General features: G+C 47.3%; 1 protein-coding gene across 5 annotated transcripts in view; it reads left to right on the top strand.

The window, feature by feature from the left end:
* The first annotated feature begins 363 nt into the window (after nucleotides 1-363).
* Nucleotides 364-21,789, top strand: part of ZNF711 (zinc finger protein 711) — a 30,389-nt gene continuing 8,963 nt past the window's right edge. Inside the window, exons 1-3 of one of the 5 annotated variants that reach the window (XM_075572865.1) lie at nucleotides 364-625; nucleotides 19,285-19,394; nucleotides 20,022-20,570. In XM_075572865.1, the coding sequence (XP_075428980.1) occupies nucleotides 19,316-19,394; nucleotides 20,022-20,570 (628 nt within the window). In that variant the 5' untranslated portion in view covers nucleotides 364-625; nucleotides 19,285-19,315. Of the gene's footprint in view, nucleotides 635-19,284; nucleotides 19,395-20,021; nucleotides 20,571-21,789 lie in introns of all 5 variants that reach the window. The other 4 variants (XM_075572864.1, XM_075572863.1, XM_075572866.1 and 1 more) reach the window with 4 other exon arrangements.

The raw sequence follows: 21,789 nt of genomic DNA, 5'->3' as shown, positions 1-21,789 counted from the left end.
CGGTGAGCGAGGTTGCCGGTTTGGCCCGGGGGTTAGGCGGGTGAGTGTGAGCCGGTGGGTGAGGCTCAGTGGAAGGCGAGTGTGAGCCGGTGAGTGAGGCAGGGACTTGGGGTTAGGAGGGGAGTGAGGTGAGACGCTGGGTGAGTGAGGCAGGGGCTTAGGGTTAGGAGGGACGTGAGGTGAGGCGCTGGGTGAGTGAGGTGAGAAGGTGAGTGATGCAGCGGCCCGGGGTTAGCAGGGTGAGTGAGGTGAGCCGGTGAGTGATGCAGCGGCCCGGGGTTAGCAGGGTGAGTGAGGTGAGCGCTGGGTGAGTGATGCAGGGGCCCGGGGTTAGCAGGGTGAGTGAGGTGAGCACTGGGTGAGTGATGCAGGGGCCCGGGGTTAGCAGGGTGAGTGAGGTGAGCACTGGGTGAGTGCGGCGCTGCCTCCTCCCCTCCCTCCGTCTCCCCCGCTCTGAGTGCCGCCGCCGCCTGTGACGTAACGCGGCCGGCTGGGGAGGAGGAGGAGGCCGCCGCCATTCTCCTGTGTGTCTCCGCCCGGGACCCCTTCACCCTGCCCGGGACCCCCCTCACCGGACCCCCGCCGCCGGAGACCGCCGCGGGAACGGACGGCCCGGGGCCCCCAGGTAGGCGAGGTGAGGTGCGGCAGGTAGGCCTCGGGAAGGCCGCACGGGCGGGGGAGGCCTGGGCCTGGCACCCACACCCCGAGCTGGGGGTGATACACCCCCCCCCCCTTCCTGGGCTACACTGAGGGGAGGTTTGTCCCCGGTACAGACTGTGCGAAGAGAGAGAAAATGGCGGAAAACAAAATGTCGGCGTGTGTGAGGGGGGACAGGGAGCCTCCCTGCAGTGTTTGGGGGGAGACCGGGAGCTTCCCTGCAGTGTGTGGGGGGAGACCGGGAGCTTCCCTGCAGTGTGTCAGGGGGGGGACATGGAGCTTCCTCCCTGCAGCCCGGGTCTGTGTGTGTGTGTGTAGAGGGGACAGGGAGCTTCCTTGCAGCCCAGGTGTGTGGGGGGACGGGACAGGGAGCTTCACTGCAGCTCGGGTGTGTGTGGGGGGAGGGGGACAGGGAGCTTCCCTGCAGCTCGGTGTGTGTGGGGGGAGGGGGACAGGGAGCTTCCCTGCAGCTCGGGTGTGTGTGGGGGGAGGGGGACAGGGAGCTTCCCTGCAGCCCGGGTGTGTGTGAGAGGAGGAACCCGCAGTGTTATCTGCATCTGGTTTACAGGATCCTGAGCTCTCAGGCCTGCTCATAGTATCTATCTATCTATCTATCTATCTATCTATCTATCTATCTATCTATCTATCTATCTATCTATCTATCTATCTGTGTATCTGTCTATCTGTCTATCTATCTATCTGTGTGTGTATCTATCTATGGGCAAAATCCTGGGGGTAAAACAAAGCGCAGAAGGTGTCTCCCAGGGGGAAAATCTCATTAATTTCACTGGGATTTGTTTGATACATAGAGATCCCCCTCCCCCAAATGTTACTTTAGTCTTATTGTTATCCATTAATGCAATAATTCTGTCCCCCACATCGTTCCACACTATTGTCCTCTCAATGACATGCCCTACACCTGCAGCTATTTGCTAGGCACTGTATGTACCTGGTTTTGATGTGCTGCCTCTATCTCTATTTCTGTCAGGGGCTGCAGCTTCAGATAATTAAAGCAGTTGGGGGATTGGTGACTTATCTGCTAATGCAGGGGTGCTCAACTCCAGTTCAAGACGACCCCCCCCCCCCCTCCCCAAAAGGTCAGGTAGCTCAATCGGAGGACTGAGCAACCTGTACTGAAGCGGGGATATTCTGAAAACCTAACCTGTTGGGAGGTCTTGAGGACTGGTGTTTAGCACCCCAGTGCTAATGATCAGCTGGGCAGGAGGGACTGTGTGTGTATATATGTATATAGAAATGAATCCATACATACACTTATTATATTGGCAATATGATTTTTGCATATAGCAAATTGCACATGTTATTCGGCTTCGTTCGGAGGGGTAATTTGTTCAGAAACGTGTCTATCCACAGTGCGATAACAAATAACATGTACCTATTTTTATGTGCCAAATGCTGGAAGGTCTGCTATTATTATTGTAATATTCTTATTTATCCTTATACAATAATATATTTATTTTTAAACTAATATATATTGCATTGCTATGTAGTCTTCTACTAGTGTATAATATATTATTGAATTATTATTAAATCTCATACTATTTTATTATATTAAAGGAATATTTATTATAATGTCACTTATTCTTATACAGCACAGTATCATAGAAGAGGGAGTGTTCCTCATTCATCCCAGCATCTATGCTATGGTATATTATTGTATATTTCGATGCTTTCTCATTAAAATTGAAGTGGCTATATCTAAATTTAGTATAGGTTTAACTTGATGGACATGTCTTTTTTTTTCAACCTCATCTACTATGTAATATATTGCCAGTGTGGTCCCACTTCTGTCGTCTGTGTCAGCATTTATTCTTGTGCAGTGCTGACACTATTCTGTGATGTAGAAAGAGAGTCGTATTTATTCACATTGTATAGTTCAGTATGTTTTTAGTTTTACTTTAAGATTATGTAACTGCACACACAAACCTGTTATCTTCCCCATCTTAGCGAGATTATTCACTATGGTCTGTTGTGGGTTAACGCACCAAATCCGGTGTTAACTGCCATTGACTAACCAGCACGGGACCTCGTGAATAACGCCTTTAGAGCGCGAATCTTGGCACTATGGCAGGTTATTTACTGACCAATTGGGCAATCCTAGGTCGCAATTATAGTGGCTGTGCGCCGCGAAAAAAAGGCCGTAACTCGATGAGGCAGGCCACAGAGCGCGCAACCGATTTCTGAAAATACAAAAAGTTTTTTTCGCGTCACATGAGCACTTCAGCAATGAGGGCAAACGCTCACGTGACATCACGGCCACGTCGCCGCCAAGCCTCCCTGTTGCCTCCAGCCTAGTGCATGTTCGCGCGCACGCAGCAACTATAATCGCGGCCTTATGATAATTCCTCATGCTTGCGAGTGGTCCAGCAAAGCTGTGTTTGCTTCTAATGACAATGTATACAATACACTCAAAGGCGAACCTTTATTGTACCAGTGCTTCAGCACAAGTGTCATGCCAATCAGCACCAACCGGCCAGATAGTAAATAAGACCCTAATTGTTGGACCTTCTGCATACTAAGAGTTTCTTTGACATATTTTGCACACGGTTTGTTATTTCAACAGGTCTGTGTTTTGATGCATGGTAATTATTTGTATTATTGTACAGTAGAAATGATTTCTGTAAACTGCATGTGTATATTTTAACTTGTCCTTTGTAGACACTAATTTGAAGGTATACTTTACTCCTGTTTGGTAAATGCGCAGACTAGTTTGCATGCATTGAACACAGGATATTTTATACTGATTCCTATAATCTGAAATGTTCTTTGTTTCCACATTATTTTACAGTTTAATATCTATACCAAGTGTAATTACCTAATGGCCAAGTATCACATTGTACCACTTCGCTTTCAGTTTGTGTTATTAGGTTAAACGCTTTTCTGAATGTTTCCTGGCCAATAATTGGATTATTCTGGGGTTGCACAAAAAACTAGTATAGCGCACACGTTCTCTGTTAAACCTTTGTTATGTTCCTTCTGCAAATAAATTGTCCAAATACAGAAACCGGGGCTCATTTCTTTAGGAGGTTATTGTAACGCTAGCGCTCACCACGAAGAAGGCGGGACCCTGGTACTGAGGTGGGAGAGTATAGAACATGCCACCCACAGCAGCGGAGGCATGTCTGGAGAGTGGATAGTCAAGGTTAGCCGGGTCGGGATTGAGATAGTAGAATGGTCCTGATACTTGCCGAGGTTGGAGCCAGGAGAGTAGTCGGTAGCTGGGTGCTGTGGTCAAGGGGTTGGAGCCAGTAGGATAGTCGTTGTTCGTGTGCCACGGTCAGGGATGGAGAGATACGGAAGGTCAGAGGCAAGCTGAGGTCGATATCCAGAGAAGGGTCCAAAGTCTAACCAGGTCGGTACACAGGAGATCAAACACAGAGGCAGGCAAGGCAACAGGAACTGGGACGTGGGAACAGCAAGGCTACAAAGAACTATGCTCAGCCAAAGAAGGAGTGAGAGAGCTGAGCATACATTATATATGTGTGCGAGAGTCCAATAAGACGGGGGGGATAGGATGTGAGGTGCAGGAGACAGGTGAGCAAGATGAGGAGTCTTGACACGTAGCTGGGAAGCACCACGTGTCGCAATCGGGGGGGGGGGAGCCAAGCTCCGTAGGAACCTTAAACTCTGCGTGGGTGCGCACGCTCTGTAAGGGCCGTTCTATACAGCATGCGGCCGTGCGTGCCTATGCGAAAGCGCTGCATGCTTTTCGTGAGTGAGTAGAGTGAGATTTATTATTTACTAGCTGAGAGACCCGGCGTTGCCCGGGATGTAAATGCGTAATAGGTAGTATTATTTATAAATCGTGGAATACGACTATTTGTTGTAAAGGTTTCATAATAATGTTGAAAAGAAAGATGGAAGAAAATGTAATACGATGTTGTAAAAAAATGGTTTATTGTAAACACACCACAGTACAATGTATATTTTGGTGACATAAGTGATGTGAAAATGTGAGGCGTGTGTCTTCCTAGGGTGTGAGGCGGCGGATGGGTGTTCAGTACGGGTGGCGCGTGGGTAGTGAGTGCTGGCTGTGGGTTGGGATCCTGCTAGGGTGTGAGGCGGCGGGTGTGTGGCGAGTGCGGGTGATAGCTGGTCAGTGATATTGTTGCGTAGGGGCAGGATGCGGCAGGTGTGTGTCGAGTGGGTGGGTTGTCTGTTGAATGCGTGCGGCGGGTGGGGGGAGGTGGGAGGTGGTGTGAAGGGGGAGGAGGGGGGAGGTGGTGTGAAGGGGGAGGAGGGGGGAGGTGGCGTGAAGGGGGAGGCGGTGGGAAGGGGGGGGGGAGGCGGTGGGAAGGGGGGGGGAGGCGGTGGGAAGGGGGGGGGGATGCGGTGGGAAGGGGGGGGGGAGGCGGTGGGAAGGGGGGAGGCGGTGGGAAGGGGGGGGAGGAGGCGGTGGGAAGGGGGGGGGAGGAGGCGGTGGGAAGGGGGGGGGAGGAGGCGATGGGAAGGGGGGGGGGAGGCGGTGGGAAGGGGGGGGAGGCGGTGGGAAGTGGGGGAGGCGGTGGGAAGGGGGGGGAGGCGGTGGGAAGGGGGGGGGAGGCGGTGGGAAGGGGGGGGGAGGCGGTGGGAAGGGGGGGAGGTGGTGGGAAGGGGGGTGGAGGGGAGGTGAAGGGGGGTGGAGGGGAGGTGAAGGGGGGTGGAGGGGAGGTGAAGGGGTGTGGAGGGGAGGTGAAGGGGGTGTGGAGGGGAGGTGAAGGTGGTGTGGAGGTGAAGGGGGGGTGTAGAGGAGGTGAAGGGGAGGTGGAGGGGGGTGGCGGGGAGGTGAAGGGGGGGGTGGCGGGGAGGTGAAGGGGGGGTGAAGGGGGGGTGGCGGGGAGGTGAAGGGGGGGGGTGGCGGGGAGGTGAAGGGGGGGGTGGCGGGGAGGTGAAGGGGGGGGTGGCGGGGAGGTGAAGGGGTGTGGAGTGGAGGTGAAGGGGGGGGTGGAGTGGAGGTGAAGGGTAGGTGAGGGGGGGGGAGGGGAGGTGAAGGGTGGAGGGGAGGTGAAGGGGGGGTGGAGGGGAGGTGAAGGGGGGGTGGAGGGGAGGTGAAGGGGGGGTGGCGGGGAGGGCGGGGGGGTGGCGGGGAGGGCGGGGAGGTGAAGGGGGGTGGAGGGGAGGTGAAGGGGAGGTGAAGGGGGGTGGAGGGCAGGTGAAGGGGGGTGGAGGAGAGGTGAAGGGGGGTGGAGGGGAGGTGAAGCGGGGTGGAGGGGAGGTGAAGCGGGGTGGAGGGGAGGTGAAGGAGGGTGGAGGGGAGGTGAAGGGGATGTGGAAGGGAGGGGAAGTGGAGTGAGGGGAGGTGAAGGGGAGGTGAAGGGGGGTGAGGGGAGGTGAAGGGGGTGAGGGGAGGTGAGGGGTGGGTGAGGGGAGGTGAGGGGTGGGTAAGGGGAGGTGAAGGGGGGTGAGGGGAGGTGAAGGGGGTGAGGGGAGGGTGAGGGGAGGTGAAGGGGGGTGAGGGGAGGTGAAGGGGGTGAGGGGAGGGTGAGGGGAGGTGAAGTGAAGGCCGCTCACTCACCCGTCCGGCAGGTCCCACGTGGATCTGAGGCGGGAGGCAGCGTGTTGTGGCCGCTCCCCCGCTGTGTCCCGGGCGCTCGCTCGTTCCGCTTCCCCGCTGACTGTAGCGGTGCCGGGGGGGGGGGGTATCGGGGAGACACTGACACTGGAGGGGAGGTGAAGGGGGGGGGTGGAGGGGAGGTGAAGGGGGGGGGGGGGTGGAGGGGAGGTGAAGGGGGGGGTGGAGGGAGGTGAAGCGGGGTGGAGGGGAGGTGAAGCGGGTGGAGGGGAGGTGAAGCGGGGTGGAGGGGAGGTGAAGGAGGGTGGAGGGGAGGTGAAGGAGGGTGGAGGGGAGGTGAAGGAGGGTGGAGGGGAGGTGAAGGGGGGGTGGAGGGGAGGTGAAGGGGGGGTGGAGGGAGGTGAAGGGGGGGTGGAGGGGAGGGGAAGTGGAGTGAGGGGAGGTGAGGAGTGGGTGAGGGGAGGTGAAGGGGGTGAGGGGTGGGTGAAGTGAAGGCCGCTCACTCACCCGTCCGGCAGGTCCCACGTGGATCTGAGGCGGGAGGCAGCGTGTTGTGGCCGCTCCCCCGCTGTGTCCCGGGCGCTCGCTCCCCCGCTGACTGTAGCGGCGCCGGGGGGGGGGGGGGGGGGACTGAAAGCGCGGGAAACAGGGAGGCTTCCGGCCGCCGCCGCGAGTGAGGCCGCCGCCATCTTGGGCACTCGGTGCCGCGAGGCAGGCTGCCTGGCCACTGGCTGTTCCCCCGCCGGGGAGGGGGGTGAGTTGTGAGCGCCGGGGAGGGGGGGGCATGTATATGTGTGGGGGGGAGAGGTGGGAGATATAGAGGGGGGGTCTCGCACGGCCGCTGACACTGGGTGGGGGGGGGCGCTGAAGGGGTAATAATAGTGTGTGTCCCGCTGACTGTAGCGGCGCCGGGGGGGGGGGGGGGAGCGGGGTGAAAGCGCGGGAGACACGGGGAGAGGAGGAGGTGCGCGCGGGTCACGATGTTCAGGGAGGTGTGTGTGTGTGTGTGTGTGTGTGTGTGTGACACTGTGTGTGTGTGTGTGACACTGTGTGTGTGTGTGTGTGTGTGTGTGTGTGTGACACTCTGTGTGTGTGGTGACACTGTGTGTGTGTGGTGACACTGTGTGTGTGTGTGTGTGTGTGTGTGTGTGTGGGTGTGTTTTTTTTGGCCCGTCACTCCGCCTCAGGCCAATGAGAGGTGTGCGGGGGCGGGCGGCCCAAGGGACCAATGAGATTTCCCCTAGGGACACCGGACATCCAGGCAGGCAAACATACAGTGCTTTCACTAATATAGTATAAGATTAAAAAAAAAATATTGTTCAAAATAAAAAAATTATTAGATTAATGCGCACACACGAGCAGGCAGCGGCACGAAAAGATGAATTTCCTCATCTTCGCCGCTGTCTGTCGGCTCCCTTCTCCCTGCCGTGCATGCGCGCGGCCCTTCTATAGAAAGGCTGACTAACGTCAGCCAACTACAAATCCGCGCACGGAGCTATAGAACGTGCCTTAGGTGCGCGGGAGGCTGGGAAGCAGCAGATAAGGAGGAAGCACGCCGCTGGGCACGCGTTCCGATTACTTACAGTTATTCATCAAACGGAATTCATCTCTTACCAGTTCAGAAAGTCTTTATAAAGCAGGGGCAGCCAACGCCAGTCCTCTAGGGCACCAACAGGTCAGGTTTTCATGATATCCCTGCTTCAGCACAGGTGGCTCAGTGGAAGACTGGGCCACCTGTGCTGAAGCAGGGATATCCTGAAAACCTGACCTGTTAGTAGCCCTTGAGGACTGGAGTTAGACGCCCCTGTTATAAAGTCTGTCTTTTCAGACATTTGGTTTATTAATGACCCGATCTTCAAAAGTCTTCTATAAATAATGGAAATTTGAAGCGCAAACAAGATGGCCGCAGCCTAGAGGAGCTCAGTCGGCGATCGTGCACACCGGAGCCCGAGAATACAGTACATCCAAACCTCCCAGAAGGGAGATTCAACCACAGCTGGCAACCGTTAAACCCTCCGTGAGAGATGGCAGCAAAAGCGCGGCGCGCGACCACCCAGGACACCTCCAGTTTCTTTAAGAAACTGACGTCAGGAACAACAGCTTTCCAAGATGGCAGCTCCCCATGAGGCAGACCAAAGCCTGGATCAGACGGGAGTGAGGTACTGCAGACACCACTAACAAGGCAAGATATGCTCTCCCTTGTGCAGGACCTAAAATCTGAACTAAAAGAGACCTTTCACACTGAGTTGGATAGGTCTATGAGCAAATTTAAAGCAGAACTGACAGCCCTGGGGGAAAGGACTGACACAGTGGAGCGCAGCCTAGAAGGGAGTCAGCAGCTGACCAAGAAATATTGTTACTACGCAGACAAGTGGACACTTTATTTGAAAAGGCCGATGACAGTGAAAATAGGTCCCGGCGCAATAACCTGCGTATAAAAAACATACCAGATAAATATTGTTCTAAGTAACTGGATCAATTTCAACTAAGCTTCTTCCAGAGTCAGACCCTGACCACCTAGCTATGGATTGGGTGCACAGGGTGCTAAAGTCAAGGTACGTCGACCCCTCCAAGCCAAGAGACGTGGTGGTCAGACTTCACTTTTATAAGATTAAAGAAGCCATCTTAAAAGCTACAAGAGTCTCCGCACCAGTGACTTTGCAAGATGACCTATTACAAATTTTCGCCGACCTAGCACCAGCTACTCTCCAGAAAAGGCGAAACCTCGCTGAAACCACCTCTAGTTTGCGTAAACACCAAATAAGATATAGATGGGGTTTCCCCTGTAGGGTGATTGTGTCACGCAATGGTCAAACTAAGTCTGTGGCAACCAGCGAGGAAGGCAGAGCTTTACTGCTACATCTGGGTCTACAGGGCCCGGAACCAAACGCCCACCGGCAGACTGGTCCACAGTTGCTAGAGACAAGCGGAAGCCCAATCAAGCAAAGTTGATTCCTCCAGAACCAAGTAGAATCCCCTGAGACTATTCATACCTAGCCACAAAGGTGCATCAATATCCCATGTGGGGGGCTTTCCAACATGTTAGCGGCTGCCACCCGATCACCCCATCCTTTCCTCTGATCTGGGAGCTTTAGACTCCAAGAAGGTTAAAATGTTTGAAAGTTTGATTGTTCAAAGGTTTTCGTTTTGAAATAACAACAATATGTTTGATGTGTTCCCTATCACAGAATCTGGGTGAGCTGTGGGTATTAGACTGAGTATAGATCTATGGATCAAAAAAAAAAATAAAAAAGAACAAACTCGGCTCAATCCAGATCATTAACAATTCTGTCCAGTAGGCCATGGCCGAGGACAGATATGGTCCTGCGTGGAGGCAAAGGTCCCCAGGCGCAGGGTGGTGAATAGTATGAGGATGCTGCCTTCTTTTTTGCAGCTGAACTCACGTCCTAGTTTTTTTTTAACTGTGGATCTGGGAATCCCTTCCAGTCCAACCCCTTTTTATTTTTGTCACCCTTTCAATCACCACACGCCTTCCAAAAAAATAAACACCACATTAATATTTCCGAACCATCTCATCAGATGGGGCTGAAAATCATTTCTCAAAATATCAGAGTATTAAATACCCCCCAAAAAACGTAGACTTGTCCTAGCTGAGATGATGAGAATGGAAGCGGGGGTAGCTATGTTGCAGGAAACTCACTTGCTATCCCAAAGACCAAAAATTGTTAACCTGCAAACACTTCCCATTGATTATCCAAGCCTCATCAAATACGAAAAAATGTGGGGTAGCAATACTAATTCAAAAAACGATTAACTTCCAAATTGAAACAGTCAAAGCAGACAGAGGGTCGATTTGTAATGGTAACAGGTCTCCTTGATCTTGTACAAGTAACTCTAGTAAATGTTTACACCCCTAACACAGACCAATTCATATTTTTCAAAGAAGTAATAGATAAATTAGACAAACTAAAAAAATGAAAAATAATAGGCGATTTTAATGTACCCCATAATCTTAAAATTGATGAAACAGGCCCCATAACACACTCATATCCTCCAAACACCAGAGGAGTGATGAAAAAGTGCCATGTAATAAAGAAAATCACATAGTGCAATAATGCAAAGAAATATACATATAAAAGTTCAAATAAGAGGCTATAAATGTCCTACTCATAATGGAGCCGGTAAAATAGGCAGTGATCTGTCACAGTGGTTACTGGATACAGTGATGCATGTGGTCTTGGATCTCAAAGATAAGAAAAAAGAGCCATGGTGCAGATCAACTTTAAAATGAATATATTAAAACAAAACACTCGCAAAATGGAGGTTTACACTATGTCAGTGATAGGAGGGCAGGGTATAGCAAGTTCTTATGGTGTGCAGTAAGTCGCGATCTCATCGCTGCTGTATACGAAACTCCTCCGATTCCCTCTGCATCCGTCGTTGATGTCTGGCATCACTTCCGGTTAGCGTTGATTCGCCTGTAGGTCTCCGCCGACAGTGGATTCTCTCTCTTCTCTCCGGATCCACGATGAGCCCTACTGTCACGAGGGAGACACCAGGAGCGGGTAGGACCTCGTGGCCGGAACAGCGGGAGCAGGCAAGATTGTTGGGGTCAAGGGCTGAGGTTGGTGGGAAGCGGCAAGTCGGATCGTCGTGGGCAAGCAGGGGTCAGTGGCAGGCAACAAGCAGGATCGTCATGGCAACATGCAGAGGTTCAGCAAAAGGACGGGAGCAGGAACTGGGCAGGGGAGCAGGAACTGAGACTACGGAGCAGGTACAGGTCTGGGACTTACTAGCAGGAAACAGACATCCAGACAAACAGACAAACCCCAGAGCAGACAGAAAGCAGCAGCACACCCGGTGGACAAGGAAAGGAACTACTGCTAGGAGCAGGATGTCTAGGAGACCCTGACATTACTCCCCCCTCTCGAGAGCATTCTCCGGACGATCCTCCAGGCTCTTCCCGGAGGCCTTGATGAAAAGTGGACTCAAGGTGACCCACCTCTGGTGGTTTGTCAGCGGGCAGAGGGTACTTCACAGATACAGACTGAAAAAGTCCACCAGAAAGCAGACAAAGGAATTCAATTCTCTCGGAACAGTTGAATGTCAGGATGCATCAACCCAAAAGCCAGAGAATCTGTAAGCAATAAGCTTGACTTTGCAGAGTAAGTCACACGCTCAGCAGAGGACGCATCAGATACTTGTAGATAAACGGAAGAACGTACGCTTGTCTTCACAGCAGGAGCAGAGGAGCCAGTAGATCCTCCTGACGACCCTCCAGGTTTAGCGGGGTGTCCCTGATGGAAAGCCGACTCACGATGGCCTTCGGAAAACACTCCATGTTTCGCAGGAACATAGGAATCAGCAACAACTCCGGACAACCCTCCAGGCTCTTCAGGGAAACCTTGATGAAATGCCAATTTAATGTGTACGTCAAGTGCTGATGGGAAATCTGTGAGAGGTGCATTTATCCACATCACAGTAGGCATCAGCATCGGGTACATTAAGCATAGCAAGGAACTTCACAAGGGGTCCGTCTAACATCATAGCAGGGGCATCGGGAACAGATACACCAGGCTCTTCACATGTGTCAGTGGGGACATATAGTTCACTTTCCGTGGTCACTTTTTGCGACCAACATAACTTTTAATTTTGGAATCATGAACTTCCCAATGGGTATGTTCAATTCAATCACAGGGGAATGGACATCAGGAACATGGGCCTCAGGAACGGGTGCATCAAACTCTCCAAACGAGTCAATATGGACATTAAGTTCACTCCGTGATCTCTTTTTGTGACTGCCGTTTTGTGGTATCACTTAAATTCTCATTAAGACCAGCTATTTGAGTTTTCAGCTCCTGAGGCTGTCCTCCTGCACTTCTTTCCCACTCAATGCAGTTGTCAGTTCAGCTTCTTTGGCGTTGAGTCGCGACTCCATATCTCCCAGCTGACTCAAGCTTAAATGTGTTTCATTTTCTTTATTTCTGATCTGCAGCTGCTGGTACTCCTCCCAGACCTTGTCCAGCTCCAGCCGGGCCTTCTCACGAGCTGTGCGGTCCAATAATTTGCAGGCACCGGCCATTTTGTCCTCATAGCGCAGTGTCAGGCCAGCCACATGACAGATTGACACCTCCTCTCTCTCCACCTTTTTGGCAAGCTGTGTCTTGAGCTCAGCGATCTGCAGCGCTGTGAGTTACTGAGGTGTGTTTAGCTGCCAGCTTTAGCTCTTCCATTTTTAGGCGTTGCTGCAATTCCCACTCCTCAGCGAGAGACCCCTGGCTGAGTGTATTTTGCAATTCTCCTCTCAGGGCTTTCATCTCTTCACTGTGATCATTTTGAGCTTGCTTCCATGCATCCCTCATCACGTCTTGGAGCTCTGCCAATTCCTTTGCTTGGGTCTCAGCAGCCTGCCTTTTCCAGGTCTCTTTCTCCTGGGTGTACTGACTGTTAGGGGTGGAGCAGTATCTCTGCTCCTCTAACTCTTGCTTCAGTTTCTGGACCGCCTTGTGCTCCCTCTCATACAGGGTTACCTGGCCTCTAAGCTCCTCCTCCAGCGAGGCTCTGGTTATGCTCAGTGTGGCCTTCAGATCCTCATGCTGCTCTTTGGGGACACACTGGGTACTCAAATGTTCTTGCAGCATCTTTACTTTGCTAGCAGTCTGGAAACTTTCTTCCTTCAGGCTTATGTTCCCTTGCTTTACTTACTCTTTGTCCCTTAGGACCATCTCATAGGCATCCCTCACTGTACACAGCTCTGTGTTTAACCTGTGAACTTCTTTCTGAGATGCTTCCAGCGCTGTGCTAAGCTTGTGAAATCCCTTTTGAGAGGTTTCAAGCTCTGTATTAAGCCTGTCAATTTCCTTCATAGAGATTTCCAGGAATTCGTTACTTTTAGTAGCGAGACGCTGATCCTCGGCAGCATCAGCGTATGCCCTCTCCAGCTCACCTGACATGACAACCAGTTCACTCTCCAACTGGTGCTTTTCTTTCTCCTATAATACGTGTTTAGCAATTGCCGAGGACAGACACTTTTTTAATGGCCTCTTCCTCTTTATCTAAGCATTCATGGAGACGATCAATCTCTCTCCATGCAGACTGAAGTGCCCGAGTTAGGGCATCCTTTCCTTGGTTAAAGACATCCCTTTTCTCTTCCACTATTCCAGGGATGTCTGCGAGTTGCTTAAGCTGCAGCATATCTCTTTCATCAAATGCAGATTTTCCTGGGGTTAAAGGTTCATCCTTAATTCCTTCAGCAACTTCCTCCTCTCCTTTTCTTCTTTCTCCTTGCTTTGAGAAGTTCTGAAGAATCAGTGGTACTGTTTTCACATTTATTGCTCAAAACTGTTTTCAAGGTTGGAGCCATAGCTTCAGAGATGGGGAAACCAAACTTCCCAAGACACCAGTAAAGAGGAAATGTGTCTTTATAGTAGAAGCATTAGGCCTCGGCCATGTTCCCTGCTTGCTGGCGGAAGCGCGCTAACGCGCGCTCCCGCTCAGCACTGAGCCCCTACAGCTGCAATTAGAGCGGCTTTAGTAGGGGCTCACCTATGCTTCCGCAAGCGCGCGGAAGCGTAGGTCTTAGGGGAATTTAAAATTCCCCCGCTTGCCGGCGCGACAGGCCGGTCACGTGAGCGGTTCGCCCAATGAGGGCGAACCAGCTCCGTGACGTCACTGCCCGCCCCCAGCCCGCCCCCAGCCCGCCCCCTGACGGCGCGTGCGGTAAGCAACCGCAAGGCCAGGGAAAGCACCCGCTTTCCCTGAGCCTCAGCGCGCCTCAGCACGCCAGCAGGGAGCCTAGCCGAGGCCTTAGAATGAACAACAGAAATATTAGACACCACAGAGAGACACAAGATAGGAGAGCTGATCTTTAGATTTGAGACCTTAGCATCAGTCACAGAGATATCATAAATAGCAAGGAAAAACAGACAGAGAAACCTGTAGTTATATTTGAATCTTTAGACATCAGGCGTAGGGATATCATAGGTTGCAGAGTAACAAACTACAGGGAAACCTGAAACCTTAGCACCAATCATAGAAAGAACTACAGATTGCAGGAAAAATCACAGCATGCGGCAACCAAATAATGGGAGCACTTTTGTCTTTTGAAATGGGAACCCTGTAAACAGCAGTGGTCAAATCAGGGAAAGCAGTAATTCAAGGTAACAGTCTTAAATAACAACTTGAGTCTGAAAATCTGCGGTGATCCAGTCAGAAATTCAGAGACAATACGTCTCCAGGTAATGAAAGTCTGAAAATGGCAACAACAGGTACTGCAGGGGTTAACCCAGGCACTGCAACAAAAAAACCTCAAAAAAAGGGACACTGATCTCTGCAGCAAAAAAAACTTCAGGGACCCAAACTTTAAGAAAAGTACTTATCAGCAGCACACCCGGTGGTCATGGAATGGAACTACTGCTAAGAGCATGACGTCTAGGAGACCCTGACACCCACTCAACGCGTTTCGCTGTGCAGATTGACACAGCACAGCGAAACGTGTTGGCTGGGGCTCATCGTGGATCCAGAGTGGAGAGAGAATGTGACCAAAATTAAGGAACAACTAAACTCCCTACTGTTAGATAAAGTAGAAAAAGCTATGCGTTGGACGCAACAAAAATATTACCAAAAAGGAAACAAAGCAGATCGCCTCCTAGCAAATAAATTCAATCAGAAAAAAAAAAGGTTCCAGATATTCTCAATCAGAAATAAAAATGGCCATGAAATATATGACCCAAATCAGATAAGTACTGAATTTAAACAATACTATGAGAAACTATATAACTTGTCAAAAAGAACTACAAAAGCTCAAAAGATCCTGGAGCTATCCTCCTTTCTGCAACGGTGTGCCCTACCAAGTCTATTGCAGATAAAATAAATATTTAAAAAATTGCGCAATCTTAAGTCCCCATTTAACAAAATTATTCCATACATTTTTAAAAGGGTCAACTCCATCAAAAGAAATGTCCCGAGCTACTATATTATTGATACACAAAGAAGGGAGAGACCCTTTAAATTGTGATTGTTATCGCCCCATCTCTGCTGAATTTATACTTAAAAATCTACGCTAAGGTATTGGCTAATAGGCTGAAATCACTCATGCCTACAATAATACACCCCGATCAAGTGGGCTTTATCACAGAGAGACGGGCTTCTGATAATACCAGGAGACTGAGTAATATTCTACATATAGCCCACTCAACAAACTTACCGCTGGTAGTCTTAAGCCTCGACGGGGAAAAAACTTCAATAGGCTAGATTAGTATTTTATGTTTAAAACACTTGAGGTCTTTAGATTTTGCTCAGTATTTATGAAGGGGTTAAGATATGAAGCCCCGACAGCAGCAGTACTGACTAATGGACATCTCTCCAATCGATTCCCTATAATAAACGGAACCAGGCAAGGATGTCCCCTCTCACCCCTGCTTTTGGCACTTTCTATAGAGCCACTTAGTTGTTCTATAAGAAACTCTATAGATATAGCGGGATTCAAAATAGCGAAGGAAGAATTTAAGTTAGCACTGTTCACTGATATAATTCTAATCTCCAAGCCCCTAACGTCACTTCCTAATCTTTTCAGCATTTTGTCCGATTTTGGCCTATACTCGGGATTCAAAATTAACAATTCAAAATCAGAGGCCTACAGTATTAATCTTCCCCATCAAACGACAAAATTATTACTGCTTAATTGTGACTTTAAATGGGCCCCAAAAACACCCTAAATATTTGGGTATTCAATTCCCGAAAGATATCAACCTATTAATAAAGCCCTCTCCTTCAAAAAATGGAGAAAGAAATCACACAGTGGTCTGCATACCCAATCGCGTGGCTGGGACGTATCTAGGCAATTAAGATGAACATATTGACGCGTCTTTTATATCTATTCATACTCTCCTGATCAGGGTACCTCCTCAAGATGTAAACACCTTTCAAATGTCCCTTATGATATTTGTATGGAACAATAAAAAAAAACAAATTAAGAAAGACATACTGTATCGCCCAAAAGAGCTTGGCGGTGTAGCTAACACCAAACATCCTCAACTATTATAAGGCTGCTCAATTGGGCCAGCTGACACAATGGCACACTCCACCAACAACTAAAAGATGGGTGGAACTAGAGGCTTGTTTAACATTACCGTTGCTGCTGGCGGATATAATGTGGCTAGATAGAAAGGACCGGCCTAATATAGTAATAGATAACCTTATTCTGAGACACTCTTGTGATATTTGGGACTCATCCAAAATAAAATTGAAACTTACAGAAAAGAAAATATCTCTGATGATCCCACTAGCGAATCATCACAAATTCCCCCAGGATATCAGGAATTCTATCTAGATAATTGGAGAAATAAAGGTATCACAAAAATCATTGATCTATTCTTGAATTCCAAATTGAATGATTTCCAAAATTTACAAGAACAATACGACTTGCCAAACTCTGATTTCTATCGCTATCTACGAGTCACTTTGTAGAGGAAATATTTGGTCACGAGGACATCCCAGATCCCACACACTTTGAGAGGATGTGTGGACAGGCTTTTGGAAAAACCAAAATGACATTGTTCCTATACTATTATCTGGATACATTGGGCACCCTACTAGAAAAAGATAAATATATGTTGGCCTGGGAAAGGGAAGAGCTGGAGTGGGAAGACTGGGAGGACATCTGGGAAGCTGTGGCCAAAGCTTTCACGTGTATCTTGATAAAAGAGAACTCCTATAAACTACTTTATAGATGGTACAAAACACCGATCAAACTAAATCTATTTGACCCAAATATCCACCCACTGTGTTGGAGAGATTGTGGACAGAGAGGATCCCTGTCCCATATATGGCTAGACTGTCCTAAGATCCAGCCTCTCTGGGAGAAGACATTTAAGTTTATGCTGGATACCACTGGGGTCAAAATACCAAGAGACCCATGATTTCTGCTTCTAAACTAGCTATTAGAAGGTGTGAACAAAACTGACTCCAAATTAATTGTGCATATTCTTAATGCTACCAGATGTCTGGTCGCAAGATGTTGGAGGCAGCCCAATCACCCCACATATAAAAAGGTCAGAGAACAATTGTCCCTTGTTATGCTCATGGAAAATCTAACTAGCTACCTTGAGGATACTATGTCTAATTTCCAGAAAATTTGGGACCCTATTTTAATATAAAGATTGGTATCCGCCTAAAAATAAAGACAAAAGTCGCAAGGATTAGGTAATATTCTGTGTTTAATTTTCAATTGGAACAATACGTGGTCTTAATACACTAAAGATCTACAATATATTTACCTTTTTGATGTAAGTGGTGACTCTTTCCCCCTCCCCTGTTGACCCTCCCTTTTTTATTCCCCCCCCCTTTTTTTCCCTATATGTTTCCATCTGATACAATATTGTTCACGATATTAATACTATTTTTAAAAAATCATCTGTCGCTACATGTGAACACTGTGAATTTGTATAATTGGAAAAATAAAGTTATTAGAAAAAAAATAATGGAAACTTGTTTTCTTTAAAAATAAATAAATAAAAAATAAAGCTTGAGAATCGCTTTGGGGTCCCTCTTCACTGAAAATAAATATACAGGCCGTAATACTGAGCATTATTGCATAGGTTCACCAGCCTTATTATTGTATAACAGAAAGCATCTTTGGGACTCTTAAATTATAACCGTTGATGCACTCTCTTTACCCCTAATGCATTTAAGACCAATAAAAAAACAGGTTTTGTGTAGGGATTTTATACCATTGTGGGTTGATAGTTTTAGTTAAAGGGCAATTGTGATGGGTAAGAAAACTAAGATGCTCTGAAGATTTTGACGTCTTTGCTTCGGTTTTCTTTAAAATGCGGTGAGGAAATAAAATTTAAAAAAATGTATAGAGATGCCTGTAAGCACACAGCAGTGTGTTTATCCCACTTTCCAAAAACAAAGAGCCCCTGAAAGCATTTGTTAACCATTCAAGAGGAACGGTTGTTTTTTTTCTGCCCTTGGTTTTGGACTATTATACAGCAAAATCTGTGTTATCCGGCATGTCCCGGATATGGGAGGTGCCAGATAAGCACAAATTCATGTTAACGAAGTGTCATACCATACCGTACTTATAAAGTATAAAATAGTATACCGGTGGTACTCACCAACAAATTGTAATCCTGTCGAACATCCAACTGCACTGGGAGACACTCGGAGTGATCTGGAGGTGCCAGGTAGCTTTGGCGCGGTTTCCGGTTACTACATTGAAAATTTGTATAGCGATATCAGAAATTCTGGATACTAAAGCTTACCGGTTGGTAAAATGCCAGATAACACAGCTTTTACTGTATATGTGTTATTTATTCTTTTCATTTGCCTCCATTATCTCACGTAAGCTAACGGCATGTATGCAGATGGCGCGCAATTGAGAGGTTGTTACATAAGCATAAATAGCAAACAGTGAGTAACAATAAGTATGGGCTATTCCAACATTTGCAATTTGCAGACTAAATAGCTTTCACCTCCCATTTGTGGCCTGACCACATCCAATCCTCCTATTCTATGATGTTTTAAAATCCATTGGGGTTTTTGCCAATTCTCCTGCCATGTAAATTCTCTTTGCCGAGGTGATTATATGGAGGTTTCCATTAGCTGGGCAAATGAAAGCGTCTTTTATACTAGACCAAAACACAACAGATCATTACAAGAAATATTTAATTCATTTAGAGCAACACTTGTATTAAGATGCATGATTCTTTTTTTTCCAAAGAATCCGACATTTTAAGGCATTTTTATTTATGCATTAATTTTTTTAAATATCTTTTTGTTTTGGCTTCTGTGGTTTCTTCAATACATTATAGAGATTTAGTTTTGATCATCCGTATTTTAGGAGTGAGAGAGATTGAATATACCAACAGTAGGGCTGGTAATTTAAAAAGGTACACTACCAACACAAATTGCTGATTTAAGAACATTCTAGACCACCAGGGTTAGCCAACTCCAATCTGAAAGGGCCACCAACAGGTCAGGGTTTTCAGGATATCGCTGCTTCAGCACAGTTGGTTCAATCAGTGCTGAAGCAGGGATATTCTGAAAACCTGACCTGTTGAGGACTGGAGTTTGGCTAGCCCTGTTCTAGACAATTAGCTGATATTTTGTAAGTAGGAATTTCAATAAAGTGTATTTTTCTTTTTTTTTTACAGGTTTTGCTTTTTTTAATGATTGGGGCTAACTATGGACCTTGGTGGCGGAGGCCTAGAACTGCAGGCACAGGAGTCCAAAATGCCCCATACTGTGATAATGCAGGACTTTGGTAAAACATTCTCTCCATATTTTTTTAGTATTTATAACAGAATTATTTAGTGGGAATAAAAGTTCATGACAATCCTTGCAAATTCATGAATTACAGTTATAGCCGCCATACTTATGTAACAGTAGTAAATAGTGGGTGTTTCGCGGACAGTTGTGAGGATTATCTTGTTTAACAATTAGATAATTACTCCTACTTACTTTCTTAAATGTTTTTTTCTTTAACAAATTGCCAGTATTTTGTTGTGTAATTGTACAGCTTTAAAATGTTCAGTGCTGTAGTAAAGCAGCAATCAACTCAATGATCTATATATAGTTTCCCATTTTTACTTTAGCCTGTGACTGCAACGTTGGTTCATGAAACCGTGTCCCACACAAGGGTCATTTACAAATGCTGGTTACAGTGATTTTACAATGGATTGTCTCAAATAAGTAACAACATTTCATAAACACACGTTTGTTTATTAAACTATAAGTAACAATTCATTATACCACATTTGACTATTATTTTGAGATGAATTGTCAAATGTAACTTATCAATTGTAAATATGAATAGGTGGCATATATAGAAGTCTTTATTCCAAAGCACAATGTTTAAACCTTACTGGTCTTGTTTTGTATTTATACAAAGTGACTGGGATGGCTGGCACAGCTCACATCGATGGAGACCATATAATACTATCTGTTCCTGAAGCGGTTTTAGTTTCTGATGTGATCACAGATGATGAAATAACTTTGGAACATGAACTATCAGGTGAAGTTGTCCAAGGACCCGATATTATCACAGAGGCTGATGTAATTACCGAAAGTGTTATTGCTCCTGAATCTGTGCTGGAAACTGATGTCGCCATTGAGGAAGCTTTGGACAATAGCGATCATGTTTTGGAATCTGACATAACAGAAACAATCACAGTTCCTGACCAAGTGTTTGTGGCCGACCTGGTCACAGGCGCAGATGGGCATTTGGAACATGTCGTCCAGGGCTCTGTGTGTGGATCTCACACACCCACAATGGTTTCAGAAGAGATTCTTGTAGCTAGTTGTGATACAGATGCTGTTATTCAAGCATCCAGCACAGATCCAGGTTCCACCGTTACCATAAAAACGGAAGACGATGATGACGACGATGACGACGACGACGATGTAAAGAGCACTTCTGAAGATTACCTGATGATATCTTGTAAGTCAAGTAGACATTTGAAATGTGCATCAAATGTATTTAAAAAGAAATAGGGATAGCTTCCCCCCCTCTTTTTTTTTAAATGTGTATTTAATCATAATTTTAAGACAATAAACTGAAGGATTAATTTGGCTCAATATCTTATCTTTGATGAACATTATTTCTAAATAGTGCTATTGTTTTTGTTAACTTTGTTTTTCGATGAGGGCTTCAAAACTGGAGAGCCCACGTTTTAATTTCAGGCTCCTTCAACTTGCATTCCTCATCTTGGAGAGAGTGAGACTTGACCAGTTTTCTAAATCCAGGTCTAAGATCACGAAAGATAAATGCCCATGAGTAATTTTTTCCACCACCCTTCAGTGTTTGGTCAATACAAAAGCTTTTTAAACTAGCTGAGGATATCATGTTATATATTCCCTTAAACAAGAGGAGTAAAAGTCGGTTGCTCATAATGGTGATTTAGCATTGTCACAGCCCCAAATGTCTTATGGCTCTTGAGATGGGTCATTTGTCTTTCTAGTCCAGGGGTAGCCAACTCCAGTCCTCAAGGGCCACCAACAGGTCGGTGTTCAGGATATCCCTGCTTCAGCACAGGTGGCTCAATCAGTGGCTGAGTCGAAGACTGCACCACCTGTGCTGAATCAAAGATATCCTGAAAACCTGACCTGTTGGTGGCCCTTGAGGTCTGGAGTTGGTTACCCCTGTTCTAATTAAATCAAGACTATCCGTGTTACTTTTATTTTGGGATGGTTTCTGCTTTGCTCCTGTGTCACTTGGCAGAAAGTAAAAGGGTTAGCAAACATGGACCCCATGGTATCAGACAACTGCTGGTCAATGACACTGAACAAGTCTATTAACATATGTAGTAAGTGACTAAGGATGTCAACAGATTTCAAAACACTTAACTGGAAATGTCGAACATTTATCCACAGTGGTTCTCTTACAAAACATCTTGAAAGCATAGGAATGTGTGTTATTCAAGCAATAATCATTCGTTTGCATTTATGTCACATGCCAGGACATCATTACAGCCACCTTACCAATGAAAGGTGAGGTTGTTGCTTTGGTGCAAGACATTTACCTGTTCATTGTCTGCCCTGGCCAGTTCCCATTGCTCTGCCAGTACTTTCAGAATTCCATATTTGCTTATAAAGAAAAAACAAATAGAAATAGATATTTGAGACCTTCAGTAAACCTTAACCATCGTCATAAAGCAGCC

The sequence above is a fragment of the Ascaphus truei genome, chromosome 16 (assembly GCF_040206685.1).
Source record: "Ascaphus truei isolate aAscTru1 chromosome 16, aAscTru1.hap1, whole genome shotgun sequence".
Classification (NCBI taxonomy): domain Eukaryota; kingdom Metazoa; phylum Chordata; class Amphibia; order Anura; family Ascaphidae; genus Ascaphus; species Ascaphus truei.
Note: the sequence above shows the minus strand (reverse complement) of the source record. Positions and strands in the feature narration are given on the sequence as shown.